The sequence below is a fragment of the Thunnus albacares genome, chromosome 1 (assembly GCF_914725855.1).
Source record: "Thunnus albacares chromosome 1, fThuAlb1.1, whole genome shotgun sequence".
NCBI lineage: Eukaryota > Metazoa > Chordata > Actinopteri > Scombriformes > Scombridae > Thunnus > Thunnus albacares.
The window spans coordinates 14,536,746-14,559,074 of NC_058106.1; the positions used below are offsets into that span (position 1 = coordinate 14,536,746).

At 38.8% G+C, this 22,329-nt stretch overlaps 1 protein-coding gene across 1 annotated transcript; it reads left to right on the forward strand.

Moving 5' to 3' along the window:
• The first annotated feature begins 235 nt into the window (after positions 1-235).
• Positions 236-20,447, forward strand: LOC122975978 (AN1-type zinc finger protein 3-like). Its single transcript, XM_044344243.1, has 6 exons — positions 236-639; positions 8,402-8,442; positions 9,343-9,531; positions 11,372-11,437; positions 13,921-14,124; positions 18,307-20,447. Exons 1-6 carry the CDS (start codon positions 557-559, stop codon positions 18,459-18,461), a joined length of 738 nt encoding a protein of 245 aa, XP_044200178.1. The 5' UTR covers positions 236-556; the 3' UTR covers positions 18,462-20,447.
• Positions 20,448-22,329: the final 1,882 nt, after the last annotated feature.

Here is a 22,329-nt window from a genome sequence, read left to right on the forward strand (position 1 = left end):
TGCCTGCATGTTGTCAGTGTTGTGGCTTCCTCCAGCAGTTGTAGGATAGCATGGATCATACCATGTTAACTCAAACTCATGAAGTCCTCAAAATCTAATATTTATACTCAATCACGTATTGAGTTTAAATGACGTTTTACTAAAAACACTGTTTGAAATGATCACAAGTGTAATTTTCTATCACCTTTTATTCAGCACAAAGACATCAGTATAACTTCTGGCTGCCCAGGTCGCTCTACACCCCCCTCCTGTCTGTCAGTGGTTTGTTCCTCACTCCAGCTGATCGGCCCAGGATCCCCCCGGTGACTCTGTCCGTCTGTGGCTGTGACAGCTCCAATGTCTCAAAGTCGACTTAAACTGTTTTAATTCTCCGCACTTTAGTGGCCGCTCGTGTCGGCAAATCGTTCCTCGTCCGGTGAAACTTTACAGGATTATCCGGCCGGGGCATTGAAGCTCTACTTGTCAAAGGCAGGAAAAATCTAAACGCAAATACGAGGCCCTCACTCCGTCCCCGGATTCACCTGCTACGCGGAGAGCCTCACACGGGAGAGCCGACATGGGGGACACGGGGAGCGAGGGCAGCAAGCCTCCGAGCAACGTTAACGTGATACCCCCGCGCTGCCCCTGCGGTTTCTGGGGGTAAGACCAAAAACAAATGTCAAACGTCTCTCCTGTAGATGCTTTCTTTCTCTGCCAACAGCTAGCCGAGTCGGTAGCCACTAGCGTTAGCAGCTCAAGCAGGGATGAGCTGCTCTCCTTGTTATTACCCCCTCCCCATTGTTTTGTAGCATTTAGCTGCGAGCTAACACCAGCTGGCCTCGGTAACCTGCTTGTAGAGGCAGGGAACAGGTAAAGGGGTGTGGGATAAAGCCGACGAGGTAATGTGACAGGTGTGAAACCACAATCAAAAATGGCTGGTTCAAGAATGCAGGTATTATGAATCAGAATCATGTTTATTGGCCAAGTATGTTTACAGATGCAAGGACTTTGACTCCGGTTTAGTGGCTCTCAGTGTACTGACACAGAATAACAACACAAGAGTCTTCAGATATATACTCAAGGAATGACTATATGCACGTGAAACCGTTTCTGTGGACTGTAAACAGGATATAAATAGTGCAAAGAGGTGAAGAGTGCAAGGAGTGATGAAATAAAGCCTGTTCAGATATACAGTAGTAAGTGAAATGTATTGCACATTTTGTATTTTAGACTAAATAAATGTATATATAATTTTTAGGCACAGTGGGTGAATGAAGCAGTTGTTCAGCGATATCACACTGAAATAATGTTCAACCATTAACTGAACTTCGAGGCACTGAAGACTTTATCAGTTATAGTTTGCTGACAGTAGGGTTACATGGTAAGATATTGGCTTTATTAGTTGCACCAAATGACAGCTTAACTGTTGGAACACATTGACACTGCATTGTTAGTACAGAATTTAGCTTAAACTGTACAGGACAGTTTTTTCCTTGGAAGGAGGAAAAATGAATGATTTGGAAGTAAACTCAAAATCTACTGATAGGATTGTGCAACAAGTACATTTTAATGTGTTATTGGGACTTAACTTTTGCTTAACGTCTGCTTTAAGTGACTATATATGGTCCTGTACAGTATGTTTCTAGTGATAATTATTCAAAATGTCACGTGGGCTGTACATGCATCTGTCAAAACAGGAAGAACATGCAGTGACACGCAGTGGAGTCAAAAAGATATTCATAACAGATGTATCACTGCCCTCGTGTTGACATGTGTGCATTTAGTTGTCATCTAAATGAACACTTAAAGCTCAATATATATTAAAAAAAAACGAAAATAAAGAAGGAAATGTAGAGATCTACAGTAGCAGTCAAAAGTTAAAAAGTAAATGGATATAAATCATAGTGCATTTAGTTTGAGATTAACTTAGATTTAGTTTACTATTTGAATTTGGTGGGCCAAATCAAATGTTATCATCCCTCTTTAGATGGGCCTTACTGTACTATGTTGTAAACGTTAGGGGCACAGCATGGCTGATTTGTTGAAATTTATGAATGATATTGGAGGCCAAAGTTAAGGTGAACGCTCATCAGCATAGTCGTAAAAGAGTGAATGAAACTTGGAACCCAAATTGAAATATTTGTTTTTACCATTATTATTCATATAAGCTGTGAGAGCTGTTTTAATACTTCAAAGTAACACCTTCACTGTTCACATATTTAAAAAGTGATATGCTCTGTGGTGACAAGCCACCCACTGAACGGTTGGATAAGCATTAGAAAAGTGCAATCTGTCACCAGATCACAACAAATTTGATTTTATCAAATCCTTTATTGAATCTTATCAAGAATTCTTAACAAGTTTACCTCTCAACATTTGCAGATAAGTAAAAGCTAAAATAATAAGGCTACAACTCAAAGATATCTAATCACTTCTTGTTGGCTGTGAAGGCAGAAAGTCTTCGGTTTTTGTGGCAGCCTAATTAATGTTCATAACCCTTTCTCTGCAACCGGAAAATAAGATGAGCAGCGTAATATATGAAATGTTATTTACATATATGACTAGTTTAGTTTAAACAGCTGAAGGCCACTGTGATTCAGGAGCTACTTACTCTAATTACTGAAGATCCTGATTCAGAACTATGAAACGGATCAGATTAAAATGTTGACATGATATAAAAGTTTAACTGGATGATTCTTAAATTGACGTGATGTGGTCAGCTGATCATTTCTTTAGAAAAAAGTTGTCACTCTGTGAAACTACAGAAACACACAGTCCTCTTGGTGTCGTACAGTGGTGTTATAGAGTGATGTGTCTTTTCACTCAAACGATCTTCAGCTGAATACAGACACCAGCTGCAGAGAGCACATTAACCAGAGAACAGACAAACTTCAGTTTAGCTGTTGAGGAATTAATGTTAATTAGCTACAGCTGATCTAATGTGCTGCTGGTGATGTCTGTCATTTTAGGCAGAGATGGTCGGCTAAAAATAAGAAGCATGCTATGTTTTCTATTGCTCCTTGCAAATGAAAAAGAGTGGGGAAAGATAAAAGGTTTGATAAGAGACTCGCTAGTGTCGAAACTGACCGAAGTATTTTGCAGACAGAGATCTGGATCTAAAATGGAACCAGCTATCAGAACTAGGGCTGAACAATTAATCGAAATAGTATCAAAATTGCAATAAAGCAAAGTGCATTATCCAAATCGCAGGAGCTGCAATGTTTTGATAAAGGTAAAATGTGTCACAACATACCATTATTAATGAAGCATTGTGGTGCTACAGAGATGCCCTGACTTAAAAATCATATCCTCCAGACTTAAGGGACCATGCTTGTTTGGTACAGACCCCAGCAAAAGATCACATTGTCGTCATTTGTATAGTTTTTTTCAGTGAAAATGAAATGCAGAAATGACCATTTACACTAAAATTACTTACGTTGCTCATTGCAATCGCAATATGACTTTATTGCATATTGTTCAGCCCTAATCAGAACCCATCCCTAGCAGAGATGGTATTTTCTACAACCATTTAAAATTCAAAAAATGCTTTTGTCATGATGGACTGATGATCAGAGTTCAGCGAGGTTCCAGACGTGTGCAATCGGCACCAAATATCATGGTATCTTTATGTCAGGTGAAGCCATAAAATGTTACAGTATCAAAACAAAGCACTAAGACATCCATATTTGCTCATATAGGTACATTATTCTCTGCATTGAATAGAGATTTGTGCCAATTTTTCTTTGAGCAGGTCCACAATTCCTTGGTACATTTTAGACAGGATGTCACAGTGGAGCTGCCACGGTATTGGGTTTTTTTGTTACCGCCCAAATTAGCAAAGCCATTCAAACCATCTCAGTAACCGCCATATATAAAAATAATTTAAACCTCAGATGTCAGAAAATAAATGGTTCCTAAGCACTGTATTGGCCAGAATATAAGGCGACCCCGATGATAACACGATCCCCCCTTTTCCAACAGCTGTTTTTGGAAAAGTACTTTTTGAATATAACTTGCATCATAGTATAGTTACACACTCACACACTCTCCTTACAGGCTTTTGGAAGCAGTCAAAAATTATTTCCTCTGGCAGTTCGCCTTTATAAGACTGACTGTCTTTTTGAGCTCCTTATCATCTGTGACCGTGGTATTTGGCAGTTTGACATATTCCGTTTCTGCAGTAGAGACATCGGAAGACACTTTGGACTTGTCTTCACTCGTCATGAATTTATTTCCTCCATGGCAGAAAAACACGTTACACCAGCCTTCAGAAACTCCTGCATGTTAAACTGAACTAACCAAACACTTTTAGTGCTGACTGACTCTGACACAATTACTATACACAGACTTTAGGACAGTCGCTAGCCTAGCAACATTAAGGCTACAAATAACCCATAATACAACAGTCAAAGTAGGAGTCGGTTTTACACCAGCACTTTATCCATTCAAAAGGAATGGACACCACTTTTTTAGAGGTTTTTCCAGGAAAAAAAACCCTTTCTTATATTTAGACCAATACGCTAAACTTTTCTAATGCATTTATTCCTGTAGTAGTCTATTCTTTGTAGCCTCTATAGTTTCAATGTCTATCTTTATGTCTTATGTCTCTAAATGTCTTAGCATGTCATTCGTCATGTCATTCTTTATGTCAAGCCTCAGACAATAACTAATATCTCATCACTTGAGCTGCTCAGTCAGTGGTAAAGCGGTGTGATCAGCTTGATTGTGCGGTGGGTGTGACGTGATTGCGTCACCTCAGTGACCGTGGCAGCTCTATGTCACACTGATTACTCATTTTTCTTTCACTACTGTTAACACTGTAGTATCAGTCTATCTGTCCTCAGTGTGACAAATTATTGCTGCTGAATTTTGTATTGGAACTACTTTTTACGCTATTCTTACTTAGCATTCATATGCAGTAGGGTTGAGTAATGTGATTAAATTGTCAGAGACGACATGTGACTGACATTGAAGATGATGTTTGGACATTGTGATGTGAGAGCTGACTTTTAAATCACTATTTTTTTTTAAACCTAATTAATCATAACTGCTGTCAGTCACAATATTGGCCCGAATATGAGTCAACATTTGAAACACAAGTATCTTCAGGTTTCTTTGCACTCACTTCTCATGTATCTCTTTCTTCCTGTTTGTCTCCCACATGTGTCTTTCTGCTCAAATGTGTTTGAAGAGACACATTCAGTTGGACCATGTATGGTTGTGATTGGTGCTCTGTGGCTCATTATCCATAATTGCGTCTGGCATGTAGTAAAAGATGTCAAATTAATTTTTTTTTTGTCCTTTTGTTATGTCCCCCTGAGAGTAGCAAATTTGATTTTCTGAAAGTGATCTTCAACAGGGGAGGTAAAGAAAGAAGGGAAAGGGACAGTTTTATTCCCTCCTTTTGTTCATGTTTTCTCAATACGGCATCAGATTGGTGTCTCTGGGCCTCTTAATGATAATCTTGCACAGAGCATGCTTCAATAAAATAGAATTTTAGATGAGTCCTTGTCCAGCTTCATTAAGTTGTTGACAATAGTTGACAATAGTCATGTTGTATCTCATGCGCACATTGTTCTTTCCCTAGACCGACACCTATTAACTGCTAACTAACTGGTTAATTTTTAAGAAAAGTTGTGATGTAGCTTTCGTTTGTGAGAGCTGTCTGGCAGTAGGCATGGCTATGCTAACAATGCTAGCCATCCTAACTAGCTGCTAGCCGCTGTACTGATTGTCTCTTTGTATCTGCGGGCTGGTGCTCCTGTCAGTGTCAGAGCCTCTGCGTGAGACATTCTGGTCGGTAAATGTGTGTTTTAAAAACACACATTTACTGCGCTCACTCTCAGTCCTGCAAGTTACCAAAATTTGGCACTGATTGAGCTAAGGTGAATAATGTGAAGTAACAAGTTCAGTACTCAACCTTAGTATGCAAATTAACCTATAGACCGGCATGCATAACCGGTCAAAAATATTCTCTGTGGTTAACCATTGAACCATTGAATTCCGGTACATATGATAGCCTTGTATCATAAACTTTGCATAGATGTATACAAATTTTCAGAAATATAAGTTGAGAAAGGGATAAAAAGCAGATGGAAATCATTGCTGTTGGCTGAGGGATTTAAGAAGTCTGACAAATGAAGGTGTAAATCTAGATTGCCTTAAATTGGTCCCGCCCACTCATGTATATCATCGTCCAGAGACATTAAAAGGATAGTTACCCCAGTAGAAATGATATAGCAAATTCTCTATAAGCTGACAAACGCTGTCACAGTATTGTTATATTTGCCGACCCTATGATAACGTGTGTCAACTAAGGGACCAGACCTTTGATGTGCAGATGTGTGCACACTCCTCATGCTGTGTTTCTTGTTTTAAGTGAACTTTGTTGGACACATGAGAAACAAAAATTGAACACTGAATACTTGAAAATACTTTAAGAGTAAACTTTCTGTGCCAGAAAGATCCACCAAAAACCCCATCACCTAGCCTCAAAGTTTGTTCACTGCACTGTGTTGCCTTTGTGAAATCTTAATAAGCTAGTTGTTTTAAAACTATTCAGATCAGTGTTCTTCCCAGACATTTTTCTTTCCAGGTAGGAAAGAATCTTGCATATTTATGCCGCTAAATGCCACTTACAAAGCAATACAGTTAAAAGCTGATTCTGCCACATGGGTTGTTGACAAACTGTCTGAAGTTATTTTTCCATTTTACTGCTCATGTCAGTAGCATTTATATTTTCCTCAAAATGTGTATCAACCGTTCAAGCCTTCACTCCTTTGTGTCACTCAAACTGAATCACCAAGGTGACAGAGCCCATCTTCCTGTCTCTTCCAATCAGATATTCTCATTAGTAGCAGCAGTGGGCCAACTATGAAATTGACTGATTGTGTGCACTCTGCTCAAACTTCACTCAGCTTAACAAGCATGCAGTCATTTCTTTCCTGCATGTTTTTTCTCACCCCTTTTAGTTTCCTTAATTACTCTGTGATTTGATTACCTCTGATTTGTAAGGTTGGCAACGGGAAATGAATTGTTGTTGTTTACTCTGTATTGGCTTCCTCCCTGCCCGTGTCTCATGATGAGGTTTGTCTTCTATCCTTACTTCCTGCTTCCTCCTTTTTCTTTTATACTCAAGACAATGCACCAGCGGACTGACAGACAGCCCTCAGCTTGACTGCAGCTGACCCTACATTTAGAAATGGGGACAAAGGTGTACACTGAACGCCCAAAATAAATAGAATATGACTGATAGCGGCGACCGTCACGCTCAGTGCGCAGACAGTAAGGACGAGGGCTAGAGAGGAAATGAGAGGAGCCCTCTGAGAGGAAAGCCAAAGCCATCTGTTGTGAAAGAGGTGTGCCACTGAAATCAGCAAGGCTTCACTGATTAACCCCATAACAACAGCTTTTTGGATCAAAGATCTTTATCCCTGATTTGGACAGGGACGGTATGTTGCCAACATACAGGCTAGGGGTCTTCACATTTTTGATTGGAAAAACAACTGTTTGATTGCAGTAATGAGCTGGTTACTTCCACCTGGAACAGTGTTTGTTAGCTGGAGTTGACAACATTGACCTTGACAATTGACCATTGACCTTGACTATTATATATTGACAGTGACTGATGGTACCATGGTCACCTCATGCTACAGACAGACAGGAAACAACAGATGAGCTGCATCTAGTTAGTCTTAAAGCTGCATGAAATATGATGAATATTAGTTCAGTCTTACCTGCTTTTACCTCTTGTTGGTCGACAAACTCATGAGAACAATATCTGGGAGAGATGCTTGACTTTCCTCCTCAGCCACTAGTCCATTACATTACAGCTCTCTGTAGGTTTGCAATTAGCACACAGTCAGCGTGTGTGAGTGACTGACCCTTTAAAATTATGCAGTCATTTGAATGAATGTGAACAAAATAATTGCATGATACAGGTTCAAAATTAAAAAAAAAAGATCAGTTTTATTTTTGATAAATCCTGTGTATAAATAAGGCTAGTCATTTTTCTTTCCATTTAAAAATTTTGAATTTCTGTTTGTTCTGCAAGATTTACAGAGATCAAGCAAGGGATCAAAATAAAAAATCACATCTCAGTTGATACAGTCTTTGCTATACAGACCTTAAAAGTCTTATAGCATGGCAGCTTTTGATTTAACTGAATAATTTAAAACTGTAGTCTGGATCACACTCTGCATTTTGAACTTTTTCTTCATATCAGAATCCCAAATGAGAAATTAAGTCGAAGTCTGAGACTTGGAGGTCATGGAGATGTGTTGTTACTCTTGCCATGTAGATGTCCACCAGCAAACGGCTCATTAAACTTTTGCATCCTTCTCCACCTTTTTTTGGGAACCCTCATACAAGCACATAACTTATTTTATTAATATGTTTTCTTTCCTCTCTGCTCTTTTCCCAGGTCGAGCAAAACTATGAATCTGTGCTCAAAATGTTTTGCAGGTAAGTTCTTGTTCTGCTGTGTGCTTGTTTGGTTTGCTGATCTTGTGTCTAACATTGACCTTTGTGAGTCGGGGGGTGAGAGACTGCCTCCGCTGCTGTAGCTGTCCTGGACAGGCCTTGAAGTGACTGAGGGTGGAAAAAGAAGTCTGAGAAAGAAAAGAGGGGTAAAGTGAGTAAAGTGTTACCGTCACCCCTAACTCTGTTACTGTACAAATTGTTATAATTTTAAGAAATTATACTAAATTTCAAACTATATTTTTAAAATTATCTGGGAAATAATTTGTATCCTATAGCTATGTCCAACTGGAAGTTTACATTTCTGTTGGTATTTGCAACCATGAGGCAGTTACTATTTTTGCTGCCTCTTTTCACCAATAAGGTGAGAGATTTTCTTTCTTAATTCAGTACTCTAAAGAAACTGTCAACCAGGGGACATGGGCAATCTCCACTATTTATATGCAAATCCTCTCACTTAATCCCCTTTTGGATCTGACTATGGGAAAACTTGTGGGTTCAAGACTTGGGGGAAGAAGTTTTGGAGGTATGGGACACAGCTTTCTCTAAATTTCTCAAGTTTTAGGGTGATTCAGTACATGTAGCCAGTAAGTCAGTAACAGTAAGTCTCATCAGAATATTTGGTCCCTTCTCATTTAGGCTATAGTTCATTCTCCGACAAAACCAGGGACAGAAATTTGAATAGAAAATTATGTCCATTTCCATAAGTTTTGAGCAGAATGGTGTCAGTGTGCCACAGTCACTTAAGGTAAAATCCAGTTAATTTGAGCACCTGAGTTCCCTCTATGCCACACCGAGTTAACAACCGCTTGATCCTGTAAGTGCAGTCAAACACGTACGCACAGATGCCCAAAATGTTTCACCATTTGACTTTTTTTTTCAAAGACATACAGAAGAAACAGCCAGACAATGATTGTGCCCCAAAAGCCTCCTCAAGCTCCAGCAACAGCCAAGCAGACATCTTCTGTAATGAATCAAACAGCAGCATCAGTCAGTCCCTCATGTCGATGTCTAACACATCAGAAGAGCCTTTGCCAGGAGAGACAGGAGTGACATCTCTACCTGCTCAAGATGGTAAGACAGCTGTAAATTGCTGAGAAATTAATTATATTGGGTTTTCTTTTCAGCTCAAATGGTGAGGCCCTCTTAATTATTTCACATCAGTGAATGACTGGCTCCTTCTTAGGTTCATAGTTCATTGAAAGATACATTTTTGCTCCCTTTTTCTTTGAACTCATGGAGTGTGGAGCACTCCCACTCTAAAAGGGGAAGATGTTTGAAGTATTGAACTTAAAGGTGATGGTAATATGGGCTGTCTGGTTTGTAATGCTTGTCCTAACTATTGAAGTAATGTACTGTATGTCTGCAAATTTAGAATGTACAAGCCTTAAATGTGCTGATCAAAACCAGAGTATTGTAGTTTTTAGTCTAGGGCATCTTTCTGTAAAGGACTGCCACTAGTTTCTGCCAACTGAGGCAGCAGCTGCAGTGCCCCTGTCCTGGCTATATTTGTCCTCATGGCACAGATAGAGGGAATGATAGGAAAGGGTATCTATTCAGAAGTGAAGGTCTTAAGAGGACACCTGCAATTGCCAGGGCATCCGTCATCGCTATACAGTGACAAGGTTATTTGTGGAGGCCGATGCAGGACACAATAAAGTGGCTACCAAATGGATGTGCGGAACATGTGAAAAAATTTCCACACTACCCTGGTGCCTCTGTTACAGCAGGAGTTATTTTAGTAATTTACACAATCACATGATTAGTGCAGATTTTTTTTTCTTTTATACAAAGCATATCATGGAACCAGCTTGTAATTTACTCACAAACTGGCAAAAAAAAGTATCAACTGAATATGTATCAACTCAACTGTTCTTTATGACTGATGCTAAAATATAACTTGTTACATGTTTTGTTGTTACATGAAATGTGTTTGTTTGGGCTTGTGACCAGTCCTTTGCCTGATAGTCTGAACACAGCACTCCCAGCTGGATTTAATATGCATTACCATACAGTAATATTACTAACAGTGAATAAATAAAACCACCTGAATACCTCAGGAAAGGTCAAGGGGGCATGACATATGAGTTATAATAAACAGGGTTGCACTGTAAATATTTAGAAAGTGAAATTAGTACAATTGCATTTCTAACATTAAACACCTTCAAGCAAGTTTTAAAACATCAGGTGGATGATGTATATATTTTATTTTCCACCCACAGTAAGACGTCTCTTGGCTGGCTTCAGTCGGCATGCGAACACGCTGCCATCTGCCCTTTACAGACATCTATTATATTCGCTGTGAAAAGAAAAAAAAAAGCACATAGCATAATAAAGGATTACACACACCCAAGTCATGGTCTTTTCATCCAGCTATAGTGTGGAAAACGTTACCGGAGTATCTGAGCAACCACCAGAAGATTTCGCAACAGCTTCTGTCTTCAGGCTGTTACCATTATAAACTCTGTTTACCATTATAAACTATGCAAGACAAGTTACCTTATGCGTGACCCAATCTGTCAGTCAGTTGCAGTTTACCATTTTTTACACAGTTCTTTGGCTTCCATATTTTCCTCTATATTTTCAAAGTGTGTATGTGCTTGATTATGTTAGAGTGGGTGAATGAATTTTTGGACTTTTTACACAGTTTACAGTTGTCTGCTCTATATTTATTGTTGAATTATTTATTGCTCTATTTTTATTTTCATCATAGCCAAGAGACATTTTATTTGGTTGCTGTTGTACACCTGTGTGATTTTTATTATTGAAATAAAATCTTCAAGTCTTGAGGTCTATCAGGGAGAATATAACTTGAACTGCAGTGTTCTCATCCTGTTTTCTCATTCTGTCCTCCTGTGTTTTCTTCTATTTTCCTTCTCATCTTCACTGTCTCTCTCTCCCTTCTCTTTTTCAGAAGTATCCAGCACAGACACAGTCTTCAGTTCACTCTCCACTCCCACAAAACGCTCTTTTGACTCAGGTATGCCTCAGCTGAACCACAACAGTGTTCATTGTTGGTTTTTGCACTGTGTGCTTGTCATGTCCACTGGGCCCAGCAGCACCAACCATGTAGGATTGATCCAAATTGGCCAGGTTAATTGTTCTTGTAGGGGAAACAGCAGATGGAAGGATATTGGTGACAAACTAGAGCATGTCTGCAAGAGGGTGCAAATGTAAAGCCAATCAAGTGGTTACTAGAGTGAATGCTGGCTATGCATACATGTGTGTCTCAGAAGGATGCTCTACTTGTGTCTGTATGTGTGATAGAGATATGATGAGCTTCTGAACTATCTCTCCCTATGTTTGCTGGGAGCTTTATAGTTTAAAAAAATTCCTTAAAGATCCCCTCCAGACATATTTTAAGACATATAAATATATTCTGCTTTGAATAATTATTCATGTCTGGTAAAGTTTTTCCACCAAAATTTAGTTACCTACTTAGAAATTCTTAATATTACATCTCCTCCTTCTCCCTGATTAAAAATTCAGAATCTCTGAATATGTAAATATCTTTGTAAAAAAAAAAAATAGACTGCTAGACACAAGATGTGTTCATTCTCCGTGTTTGTGTTTTAGATGGCTTCATGTTTCCACATTGATTTGTTTAAGTTGCATATTGCACCAGGATCGGCTTCCAAAATAGCTGTGATGTGCCAAATCCTGCTTGTGGGACGGCCCCTTTAACTTTAATTTTCTGTGACCACAAAGACACTTTCCCCCTTCAGCAGATGAATGTGAAAACAGCCTTTAAGTGTCAAACTCTGCGCATACATCGTTCTGCACAGTGAAGAACGACTGAGCTGAAAAATTGAAGGAACAAGAAAAACACATTTCTGAGTGGAGTGGTACTTTAAAGTATCGAAACAGCTGCTGTAAACAGAAGCATTACTGTCAGAATTAATTGAAAATGAGTTAAATGAGGTCGACATCTAAAATACCACTAAACCTCTTCTAGTGTAACTGTCCCTTCGTTGTGTTTTCACTGTTAGGTGATATCTAACTGATGTACTGTATGTGACACACAGCTGGCTGCAGTCACACACCTGCACACTCACACATGACTTAAGACAACAGCAGAGTAGGCAAGGCTCAGAAATGGTGAGTGAACATGTTGATTCCTTGTCTGATGCTGTGGGATCAAGTAAGCACCATGCCATAACACACAAACACACACACACACACACACAGCATCATTTAAACACTGAGGTGTGGCTGAGAAAACAATTTCTCTAAATGTGTCCCTCTGTATTTCAGTGTAAAGCCTACCTACACTAGGTCTTTTGAGCAAGCCGTTACACGCCTAAATTAATTTGCAGTGCAAATGTCTTGGCTTCAGATGTCTTTTTTTTTATAGAAAATCTAATTTGAGAGTTGTTGACTCACATTTAAATTTGGTATTTCAGTTTAAATTGGCAGCAGAGATTTATGAGGATAACAAAAGGCAGGTGATGAGGAAGCAGTCTTTTTTTTTCCCTCAACATGCACTTGCACATGTACAGCTAACACACATACTCACAGACGTATAGGGATCGATGGGGCAAGCAAAGGGGATCTGGCTGCTCAGCTTGGCCTAGTTCTCAGAGATTTATTGAGCGCTGATCTGCATTCGGCTGGGCCAGGAAAAAGTCTGCAGGATTGATGAGAAAAGCTGAGTTGAAATTCCAGCTGACCAGTGAAACTCTCTACAGGTGCATGCTCTTCCTGTCTCAGGTGTTGGCTTGAATGTAATCTAACGTAGGGGAACCATTCATCTCTAAAATGCCTTTTATTAACACAAAGAGGTGTTTTTTTTTGCTGCAGTCCTGGACACACGGTAGATGAATTCCTTTAGGATTATTTTGTGGGTAGGAAAGTAATAAGAAGTGGGGAAGTTTTGGCTGCAAGAATATTGGTAGATTAATTATTTAAATGCATTTCTAGCAGGTCGATTAACCTTCACTTGTTTTTATATCTGTCCGCAGCAGAAGGTCTATTTGCCTGCTGTAATTCTGTATAACTGATTTGACTGTTTCAATTTCTGCTACATGATGATCATTAAATAATATAAAAGTATTATTTTGCTTGATATCATCATTACAGGTCTTATTTATAATTAGTAGTCTTGAATATGCGAGACGTGTAATGCACATTTTGGATCTTACAACCTTATATTGTCTGCTTCAGGTGAGAGTGGTCAGTCTGCTGAAAAGGAACATTTTAAATTGCCATTAATCACCTGATTTTTAGTAAAGAAATACCTTTTGTTGAACAGTATAGTATAAACATGGGATGTAGATGTGTAATTGCGTAGTAAAGACAGGTTCGAGCCCAATAGAAATGAGATAAAGATGTCTAGTACACACTGTTGAGCTATTAAAGGTTTTACTATTCACTTTCTTACTTTTTTGTGAAAAACCACAAAATGTTAAACTCAGAGGTGAAATCATTTTTTCCCTTTCTGTTTGTGTGTGTGTGTGTCTCCAGCCTCGGAGTCAGAAAGTGACGCTTCTCCCGACAAGCGAGCGAGAGTGGGCGAGCTGCCAGAGGGTGAGGAGTCGTCATCATCATCTTTGTCCGCATCATCATCCTCGTCTCGCAGTGGCTCCAAACAGCGGAGTCGCAAACGTTGCCATCGCTGCCAAACCAAACTGGAGCTGGTTCAGCAAGAGCTGGGTTCCTGTCGCTGTGGTACGAAGATACAACTGTGTTCACATAAACATATACACTATAACCCCTGAACAGACATACATAGATACATGGACCATACACACACACACAAAAGAGGATACACATGCAGCAGCGGCACTTACTATTAAAGACCACAATCATGTGTCTTTCATCTACCCTCCAGTACTAATGCCCAGAGTTAAAGATTGAAAAATTTAAACCTTTAACAAAATATTCATGTCACCAGACACCAAATTTAACATTTTATAGTTTTTCTCTTTTTGGATTCAGTTTAACAGTGAAACACAAAGGTAATAAATGGCTTTTGCAATAGCTAATACTGGCCTCATAAATACATGAATATATATTAGTTAACTTGTTTAAGCTTTGTTAATTTTACATCCAGTGCAGTGGAGCACATCTACTACCTGCACGTGTGTTTGTGTGTTGACGGAAATGTCGATGACCAAACTGCTTTGCTAGCCTTAGGGGACCAATACAGAAAGCCTTAATGTTTCACGTTGCACATAAAACATGAGCCAATTACCACGAACACTAATGCAGTTTAAACCAATACTTGGCTTGCTAATCAACTTGTTTGCATACATATTAAAGTACTTAAAAAGTCACAGCTCTTCACTGCTTAAAGACCATCCGCTTAAACCCACGCAGTAATTTCTAAAGTGGAAATTGACTTTTTTTTCCTCCACCATGTGCTACTTAATGCATGGGGCATCCATCCTTAATAGGCCAATGCTTACTATGAAAACATACTTTTTACAGATGGAAGGGGAATGGGTGCAATTATAGTGATTTCTGACTATTGCAGTAATTGTAGATTACTTTGCTAATGGTTCTGCAGAATGTTTCACAGTATAAGCCAAGAAGGTCTGATAATGAGTTGGAAACATGAATGCTTTTCAGATTGTAAATGGGGAAGAAAAGATAGCTCCAGCTGAGTATCTGATCCAATGTTGTCACACTCAGTAGAGTGCTGCTGGTACACAGTGCCTTTTAATATTTTATATATTATTATTATTATTATTATTATATTTTGTCTTTTACTTTGCAAGCAAAGTAAAATCTTTGATTTGAGAAACACTCCTATACCTTTTCCATAACCAGTAACCTGTAATAAAATTGCCTGTATGGCTGTATTTTGTGTTTTGTTCTAAATCAGAGTGGGGAACCAGTGGATTTGGACGATCTGAGCTGAACCTCTCTCAGCTGTTGGCCTACTGATCTGGCTGTACTGTAGGTTGAGCTAATTTGACATAATGTATTCACTCATAGAGTACATTATAATCACATAATGGCTCCAATCCATATGCATCCACCTTGCCAGAGTGCTGCATGTTGTGCAGTGGCAGTGATGGTGAAAACAACTAAAATAATTATTAATTATTTTAGCCTATTAGCCTATTTAGCCTATTAATTAATGTCCTTACTACAGTAACTGGTTATATATAAAGCATTTCTGTGTGTACCTTTTAAGTGGAATAAATATTTAAGACAGGTTGCATTTAATGTCATAAAACCTTTTGAAAGTTTGAAACTTCCAGTACACATACTGATTTAATTATTTTTCCCAAAAGCGTTCTCAAATTCCTTTATTTCCTCTGAGTACATTGACGTTATAAAATTTAACCCAATCCAAAATTAGATATATATAATTAAAATGTCAGCAATGTGCTGGTGGAAATGTTTGATTTAGGGTTGCTCATGGGAGAATAACAAAATATCTTTATATTATCAATAACTTTTGGAAATGGTGTGGTAAAAGATATATCTTATAAGAAATATATCTTAATATATTACTTATCTGTAGGTCCAATCAAGTTTGAAGACCAATGGATGAATGGAAATCTATCTTCATCTACACAGATGATTTTTAGGCAGCTAAACTCGCTTACACATGAATCTTCTTCTTTAGGGAATCATGTAGAGCAGTGGCTCCCAACCTTTTTGGCCTGTGACCCCTTAAAATAAAGCAAAGTCTACCTGGGATTCCTTGTCACATGTTGCATTGTCTACCAATGAAAAATATCCGTTTAAGTTCCCCACAGTCCAAGGTTACATCTTCAAATGTCTAGTTTTGTCAGACCAACAGTCCAAAACCCAAAGATGCTAAGTTCATCATCATGTTGGACAAAGAAAAGCAATTAATCATCATCATCACAATAAGCTGAAACTAGCTTATTTTTTCATTTTTGCTTAAATAATGACTATTATTAAACGATTATTCAATTATCAAAATAGTTGCTGACTAATCTTCTGTCGAACAACTAATCGATTAATCGACTAACCTTGCAGCTCTAGAAAGAGGACTTTTGTTTTATTTGAATAGCTTTTAGAAGCTTGAGGAAGTAAAACACAGTAATCCACAAGAAATAAAACAAAAATTAGAAGAAAGCTTGACAAAGAAAAATCACAATTTTTTTCTTTATCCTATTCTGTCCTATCATCTCGTGACCCCTTTGATTAATCCAGCAACCTGGAAACCACTGATGTAGAGTGTTACTGTACAGCACATAGCAAATATTGAATGGCTCTATACCCTATAAGTACACGTCTTTTGTACTTGTATTACACTAAGCGAATGGAAGTAGTTTGATTTCCACTGTTGCCCCATGGTCTGGGGAAATATCTAACAGCTGGTCCCTTTGAAAGGCTCCAATGTTGCACAACTTTTTCTCTTCCACTTCATTGGTGTGCACTGCAATCGCATAGGTTTTAATTGCATAGCAACCAGCTGTCAAACTGGGCTTTTAATCACTGCTCATTGAATGCCAGCAGTGTTATTATGTGTATTAATGAAAGAATTTAAGACGATGAGAGCTAACGAGCTTCTCTGAGCTTAACGAGCCTCCTACAGTGGCAGGGCCTTTTGTTGAGAGTGCTACAGTAGAGACCGAGAGTCAATGAGAAATATTGGTTGTCTTGCTTTGTTGAATGGAGTCAAAAGAGGAAGCTATCAACTAGAATGCTTTCTCTGGTAAAAAAACAAAACAAAAAACAAAACAAAAGGTAGTGTAGGTAGGTATTTAAGGTATTACAACACACACTATCTGTAACTATCTCTAACTACACCACATATAATACTCATCTTCCTTTGTCACAAGGAAATAAGCATTTTTTTTTTTTAGTCTTATCCGTTGTGCAATTTGTGTAAAAATCAGAGGGGGGGGGGGGGGGGTGTTTTTGAAACGTATTTATTCATGAAAATAAATCAGAACCACCGTAGGCTTGTAGAAACTATGAAGCCTATTAGGCTATTTCTTGCAGCTGTTACAGTAACATTTATAAGATAATTATGAACTTAAATAAAACAATTACAAAATTTGAAGTAGATCACTGCATTCGCAGGGATGTTTTAATCCATTTATAAAATTTAATTCATCAAGTAGGACAAAATTTTCACTCAAAGGCAACGTGATATCAAGTTCACGCATTGTCCTTTCCTCATCTAGACACATAGGAGATGTGATCATATACAAAAAAACAAAAGGTTAAAAGTTAATTTTACATGCCAACCCTACTTTCAGTACTGTGGCTAGCGCAACTCGGTTTAGACGTGACAATACACTTAATGTCATTCTTGCAAGTCACTGTTTAATTCAGCTCTATGTGCAGCAAACTTCAATATTGAATAGAAAATAATCACAACATGCAGCAGCACAGCGTGCTGCCATCATAAAAATAAATAGGCTACATTATATGCCTACTTGTCAGACCAGTCTTTTTATGGTTTCTTGTGGAGGGGTCATCCACCGTGTGTCGCCCCAGTTTTACCCACATCTCTGCAGGTCCATTTACGTAGCATCACGTAGCCTAGATGCGGTATCATCTATGTTGTCATCTCATTGTTAAGTCCATTTCTGATTTTATTGTTGTTTGCACTATAAAACGTTGTCACGTTGCAGCCTTTAGATTTTTTTTCCCTCACTATGAGGGGGATACATTTTTGTCCCCTCCGGGGATAAAAATAACTCAGCAGAGGCAGGGATATTTAGACCAGAGGAAGGGAAATCCCCACCATCCCCCCCTGGCAAATCACACCCCGGTCTTATGTCTTTCCTTTTTACTTTTGTATAAATTGTAATGGTTTGAAAACATGTCTTCCAGTAATATTTGTGCATTTGTTGAACTTAGCAAATTAACCACTCCCCCTCTCTTGCACCCACATCCCCACCCCTCCTCTAGGTTACGTCTTCTGTATGCTCCATCGGCTCCCGGAGCAACATGAGTGCCTGTTTGACCACCTGGGCCGTGGTCGGCAGGAGGCCGTCCTCAAGATGGTCAAGCTCGACCGCAAAGTGGGCCGCTCTTGCCAGCGCATCGGGGAGGAGTGCTCCTGAACAACCGTTCCCACAAAAAGAATCTCGGTGTTCAGATGGTGTCTTAGCACTAACAGGGATTTGATTTTCTTTGCTTTCTTTTTTTTTTTCTTATTTTGTTTTTCAGGATTTTTGCAGGTTTTTTTGGATACAAACCTGCTCTCATTTATTTTAAATTATGCTTACTCTTTTTCAATCCCACTGTTACCCATATCCAAGTTGTTTTCTGCTTCTGTTGGCTTGATCATATCCCTGCTGCTAAGACGCCTTTTGGAAAATCCAAACCCAGGAATAAGAGAACAAGAAAGAGCAAAGGAAATATATTCTCTTTTCTTCACTTTTTTGCAAGGCCCTGACTACAACAGTGTGAGTGGAGTAAAAATGGATAAATGGATGAGGAGAAGAAATACTAGGCTTTATACAAATATTTCTCCAGGAAGCCAGTTTAAGACTATATTCTTTACCTCAAAAAGAAAAAAAAATTTTAAAAAAAGAATGATGAGGAGGCGGAAGGGATGGTTACCCTTTGTGTTCACTTTTGCTTTGGCAATGTTTATAGACTGTGCTCTTTACCTCAAAATCAGACAGAGCTGCTTTCTACTCTGCGCCAAGCATGGACTTAGTGAAGCGAACCCAGCTAGCCAGCGTCAGTTGAAGTCGGTGTTACCCCCAGGCCGTCCACCACCTGTAATCCCGAATCTTTAGAAACACAGACACCTGGTAATCATCCACCTCAGGATATCAAAGCCCAATGTTAACCCTTCCTCCCTCCAACTTACATCCTTCTCTTTTCCGCTACAGGACACTTTTTTTGCCCCTTTGGTTTAAACATTGTTTTGAAGGTGTTTCTGCTTTACCGAGGACACCGCTGTGGACGATGAAACTGGCATACTACTGTAAGCTCAAGTTGAGAATTTGCAGTGTGAGCCAGACTCAAACACATATTGTGCTGGTGGGAACAGTGAGCTGGTTCTTGGACTGCAGCACGGATCTGTCTTTAACGTGGGCGTGTGGTTGATCAAAACTTAATATGTTGAAAATTCTCTCTGTCTTCCTCTTTTTGTCTCAGTCTTTATCTCCTTATTTTTGCCAGCCCTACCACAAGGAGGCATTTCCATTGTCTCTCAGAAACATGTGGATTATGTGTGTTGGATGTGACGAGACGGATATTAAAACGTGCTTATGATTTGTAAGTCTGAATTGTACACATTACAATACCTTTGCGAATACACAAACACTCGCTCTTTTATGTTGTGTATGTGCTCAGCTGTTCATATCGAGCACAAGCAGGTAAAAATCAAACATTGCTGTACACTTGGAGTCACTCAGAGGTTCCTGTTTGGGATGGTGATGGTTTTTATGGTTCGGGTCTTTCACAATGTCTTAGGCCTTCATTTCAGTTATCCAGATTTTTAAAGGTAATTCTTGGCACTAGCTGTGAAACAAGAATTTGTGTTCTTGGGTTTTTCATTCCTCTGTCCAGTACTTAAATAGTCCTCCACACTTCACCACCCCATGTTTTGATTTCCAGATAGCGTGATGAGCTCACATGCACCCTCCTCCTGCCTTTCACTCCCCTTTTCTCATCTGTCCCCTTATTGATTGCTCTATTTTTCTTCCTTATTTCACCCTCTCTGTCTTCCCTCCTCCCTTTTTTCTTGTTGTAGATGAGGGGAAGAGGGCTGGGGTGAGCGGAGCCTTGAAAGTTAAAATCAGCAAATAATTACTTTCCAAACGTTTTCCTGGTGGACTATGGGAGACATGAACAGAAAATGCATAATGAATGAGTATTCTGTATCTTAAAGAAAACCTTATTTAACCTTTTTGCTTTTCAGATTTACTTACACTTTAGTGTAGAGCTGCATTTTTTTTTGGTTGTAAGATGGTATAAAATGGGAAGATGAACCTGGAAAATGCTATATTTTGTTTCCATTACTTAACATTTTGTTTTTCCTCCAACTTTTTCTTTTACCAAGAAAGAATAAACTGGATTAGACAAAACGTGAACATGTCTGCTGTACTTATTGATGAATGGAACGATGATAGATTGTTTGAAAGAAAGACTGTTATAGTCTTTGTTAACATAAACTGACTTGATCAGTTTTATTTCATTTTTTTCATCCACTCTGGTTTGTTGTTGCATGTTTGAGATCAACGTACATACCTATAAACACGATTTGTGGCTCAATGCATGAAGATGTGAAGTGAGGTTATGTATGCGTGTGTGAGTCAACAGTCGACGCCTTCTTGCAGCATGTTGCTGGCTCTGTGCCACGTCCTGCCATTTTTTTTTATAGTGATGTAAATGTCTGTTTACTGCTCACAGAGGGCTGCTATAAAGCTACTCTCATTTACTTAACAAATCTGTTTGAGTGTGTTGATGCGTGCCTATGTGTGAGCATGTGTGTTTGCTAATGGACAATTTTAACTAAAGAGGCTTCTGATGGCAGCGATGAGTCTTGTGGGCCGGCTGCACTAATTAATGCTGTGAAAGAAGAAAACATATGTAGCCCTGATCAAAAGGCATCTTCAAATGTTGAAGTTGGCTGGCTTCCAGCACAAACGTAATCTCTCACCCTTCTCTGCCCAAACTGAGCTAAAGCTATCGAAGTAAATGTGAAGTAGTTGTAATCAAAGTTTCTCCTCTGTCAAGGTGGTTGAAACCTTGAACTACGTTGGGTAACAGACTGAATTTAGATCCTTTAAGAACTGCCCTGTCTGTTCTGTGTAATTAGTTTGCATCGTTTTTAAGTTTGACATTCAGACAGTGTTACAGGAGATCTCTAGATGTGTTATTGTTAATGTTAAAAAATACTGATCAACAGTATTTTTTTTAATTGGGAAAAACAAGACTTGAAATATATTTTTTCTACTTTATCAATTTGGGTGTCTCTATGTTCTTGTATGTACAAAAGCATGCCACATGTTGACATATAGGACATCAGCATACAGTATATGACAATTCTTTAAATTCAGAGGTCACTACGTCCATATTTTCCTGCTTCGTATACTTTTAAATTGAATCACAATAGACAGGGGTTTCATTTAATCTTTTAAGTTCCCCTGAGGCTTTTTGGAGCCTCCTTTCTTTTTGATTGCCAGAGTCTGTCCTCTCTATTGTGTATTATGTTGTCTTGATTATATCTTGACACACAGGATGAAGCACAGTGCCAGGATTGGGTGGCAACAGGGAACATGAGATCTGTATTTGCTGGAGGCTGACTAGTGTTAGGAAGGGATTTGGAGGATAAGATGTTGTGGCCAGTGGTAAGTAATCTGCTTACAACTCTATGAACAAGGTGGCTTCCCATTCTCAGTGCTTTGATTGGCTGACATCAGTTATGTACACCACATTTGTATTAGATATTGCCTTTGTCTCGCTATTTGTGCCCCCACATCTCCACTGTTATCACTTTTTCTCTCCTCTTTCCAAATCACATGTTTGTGTTGCATGAGTGTAGAAAACGCTGATGCGTTAGTTCCTACTTCAAAAGGCAGGCACCAGTATGATTCAGAGGTTAGAGAAAGAATGATCTCAGATATACAGTAAATGCAAGGTTATGATGTCCAAAGTAAGTGCAGGATCATTCTCTAATGCGTCACAGGCTGTGTTCTATGGAGGTGTTACCCAATCGCACGGTAAACTTATCACTTATCAGTCTTATTAAATACAATGAGCACTTCCCTGCATGTCTGTAATTACATCTGATGCATTACAGTACATCCACTTACGCACAGATGATGCTGCTCCTTCATTTATGGTGCAAATAGATGACACGTACATGGACAGCTGACATCAGATTTCGATATATAACAAAAGATTTTTAATAGAAGTATAATGCTTCCAATTCTTAAAAAAATGCATTTAGTTGTGAATAAGAAATGTTTC

Excerpts from the sequence above, each read along its gene's own strand:
- LOC122975978 (XM_044344243.1), top strand. The coding sequence starts at position 557 with ATGGGGGACACGGGGAGCGAGGGCAGCAAGCCTCCGAGCAACGTTAAC. Across the intron at positions 640-8,401 it reads TGCCCCTGCGGTTTCTGGGG|GTCGAGCAAAACTATGAATC; the intron begins GTAAGACCAAAA and ends CTCTTTTCCCAG. Across the intron at positions 9,532-11,371 it reads ATCTCTACCTGCTCAAGATG|AAGTATCCAGCACAGACACA; the intron begins GTAAGACAGCTG and ends TCTCTTTTTCAG.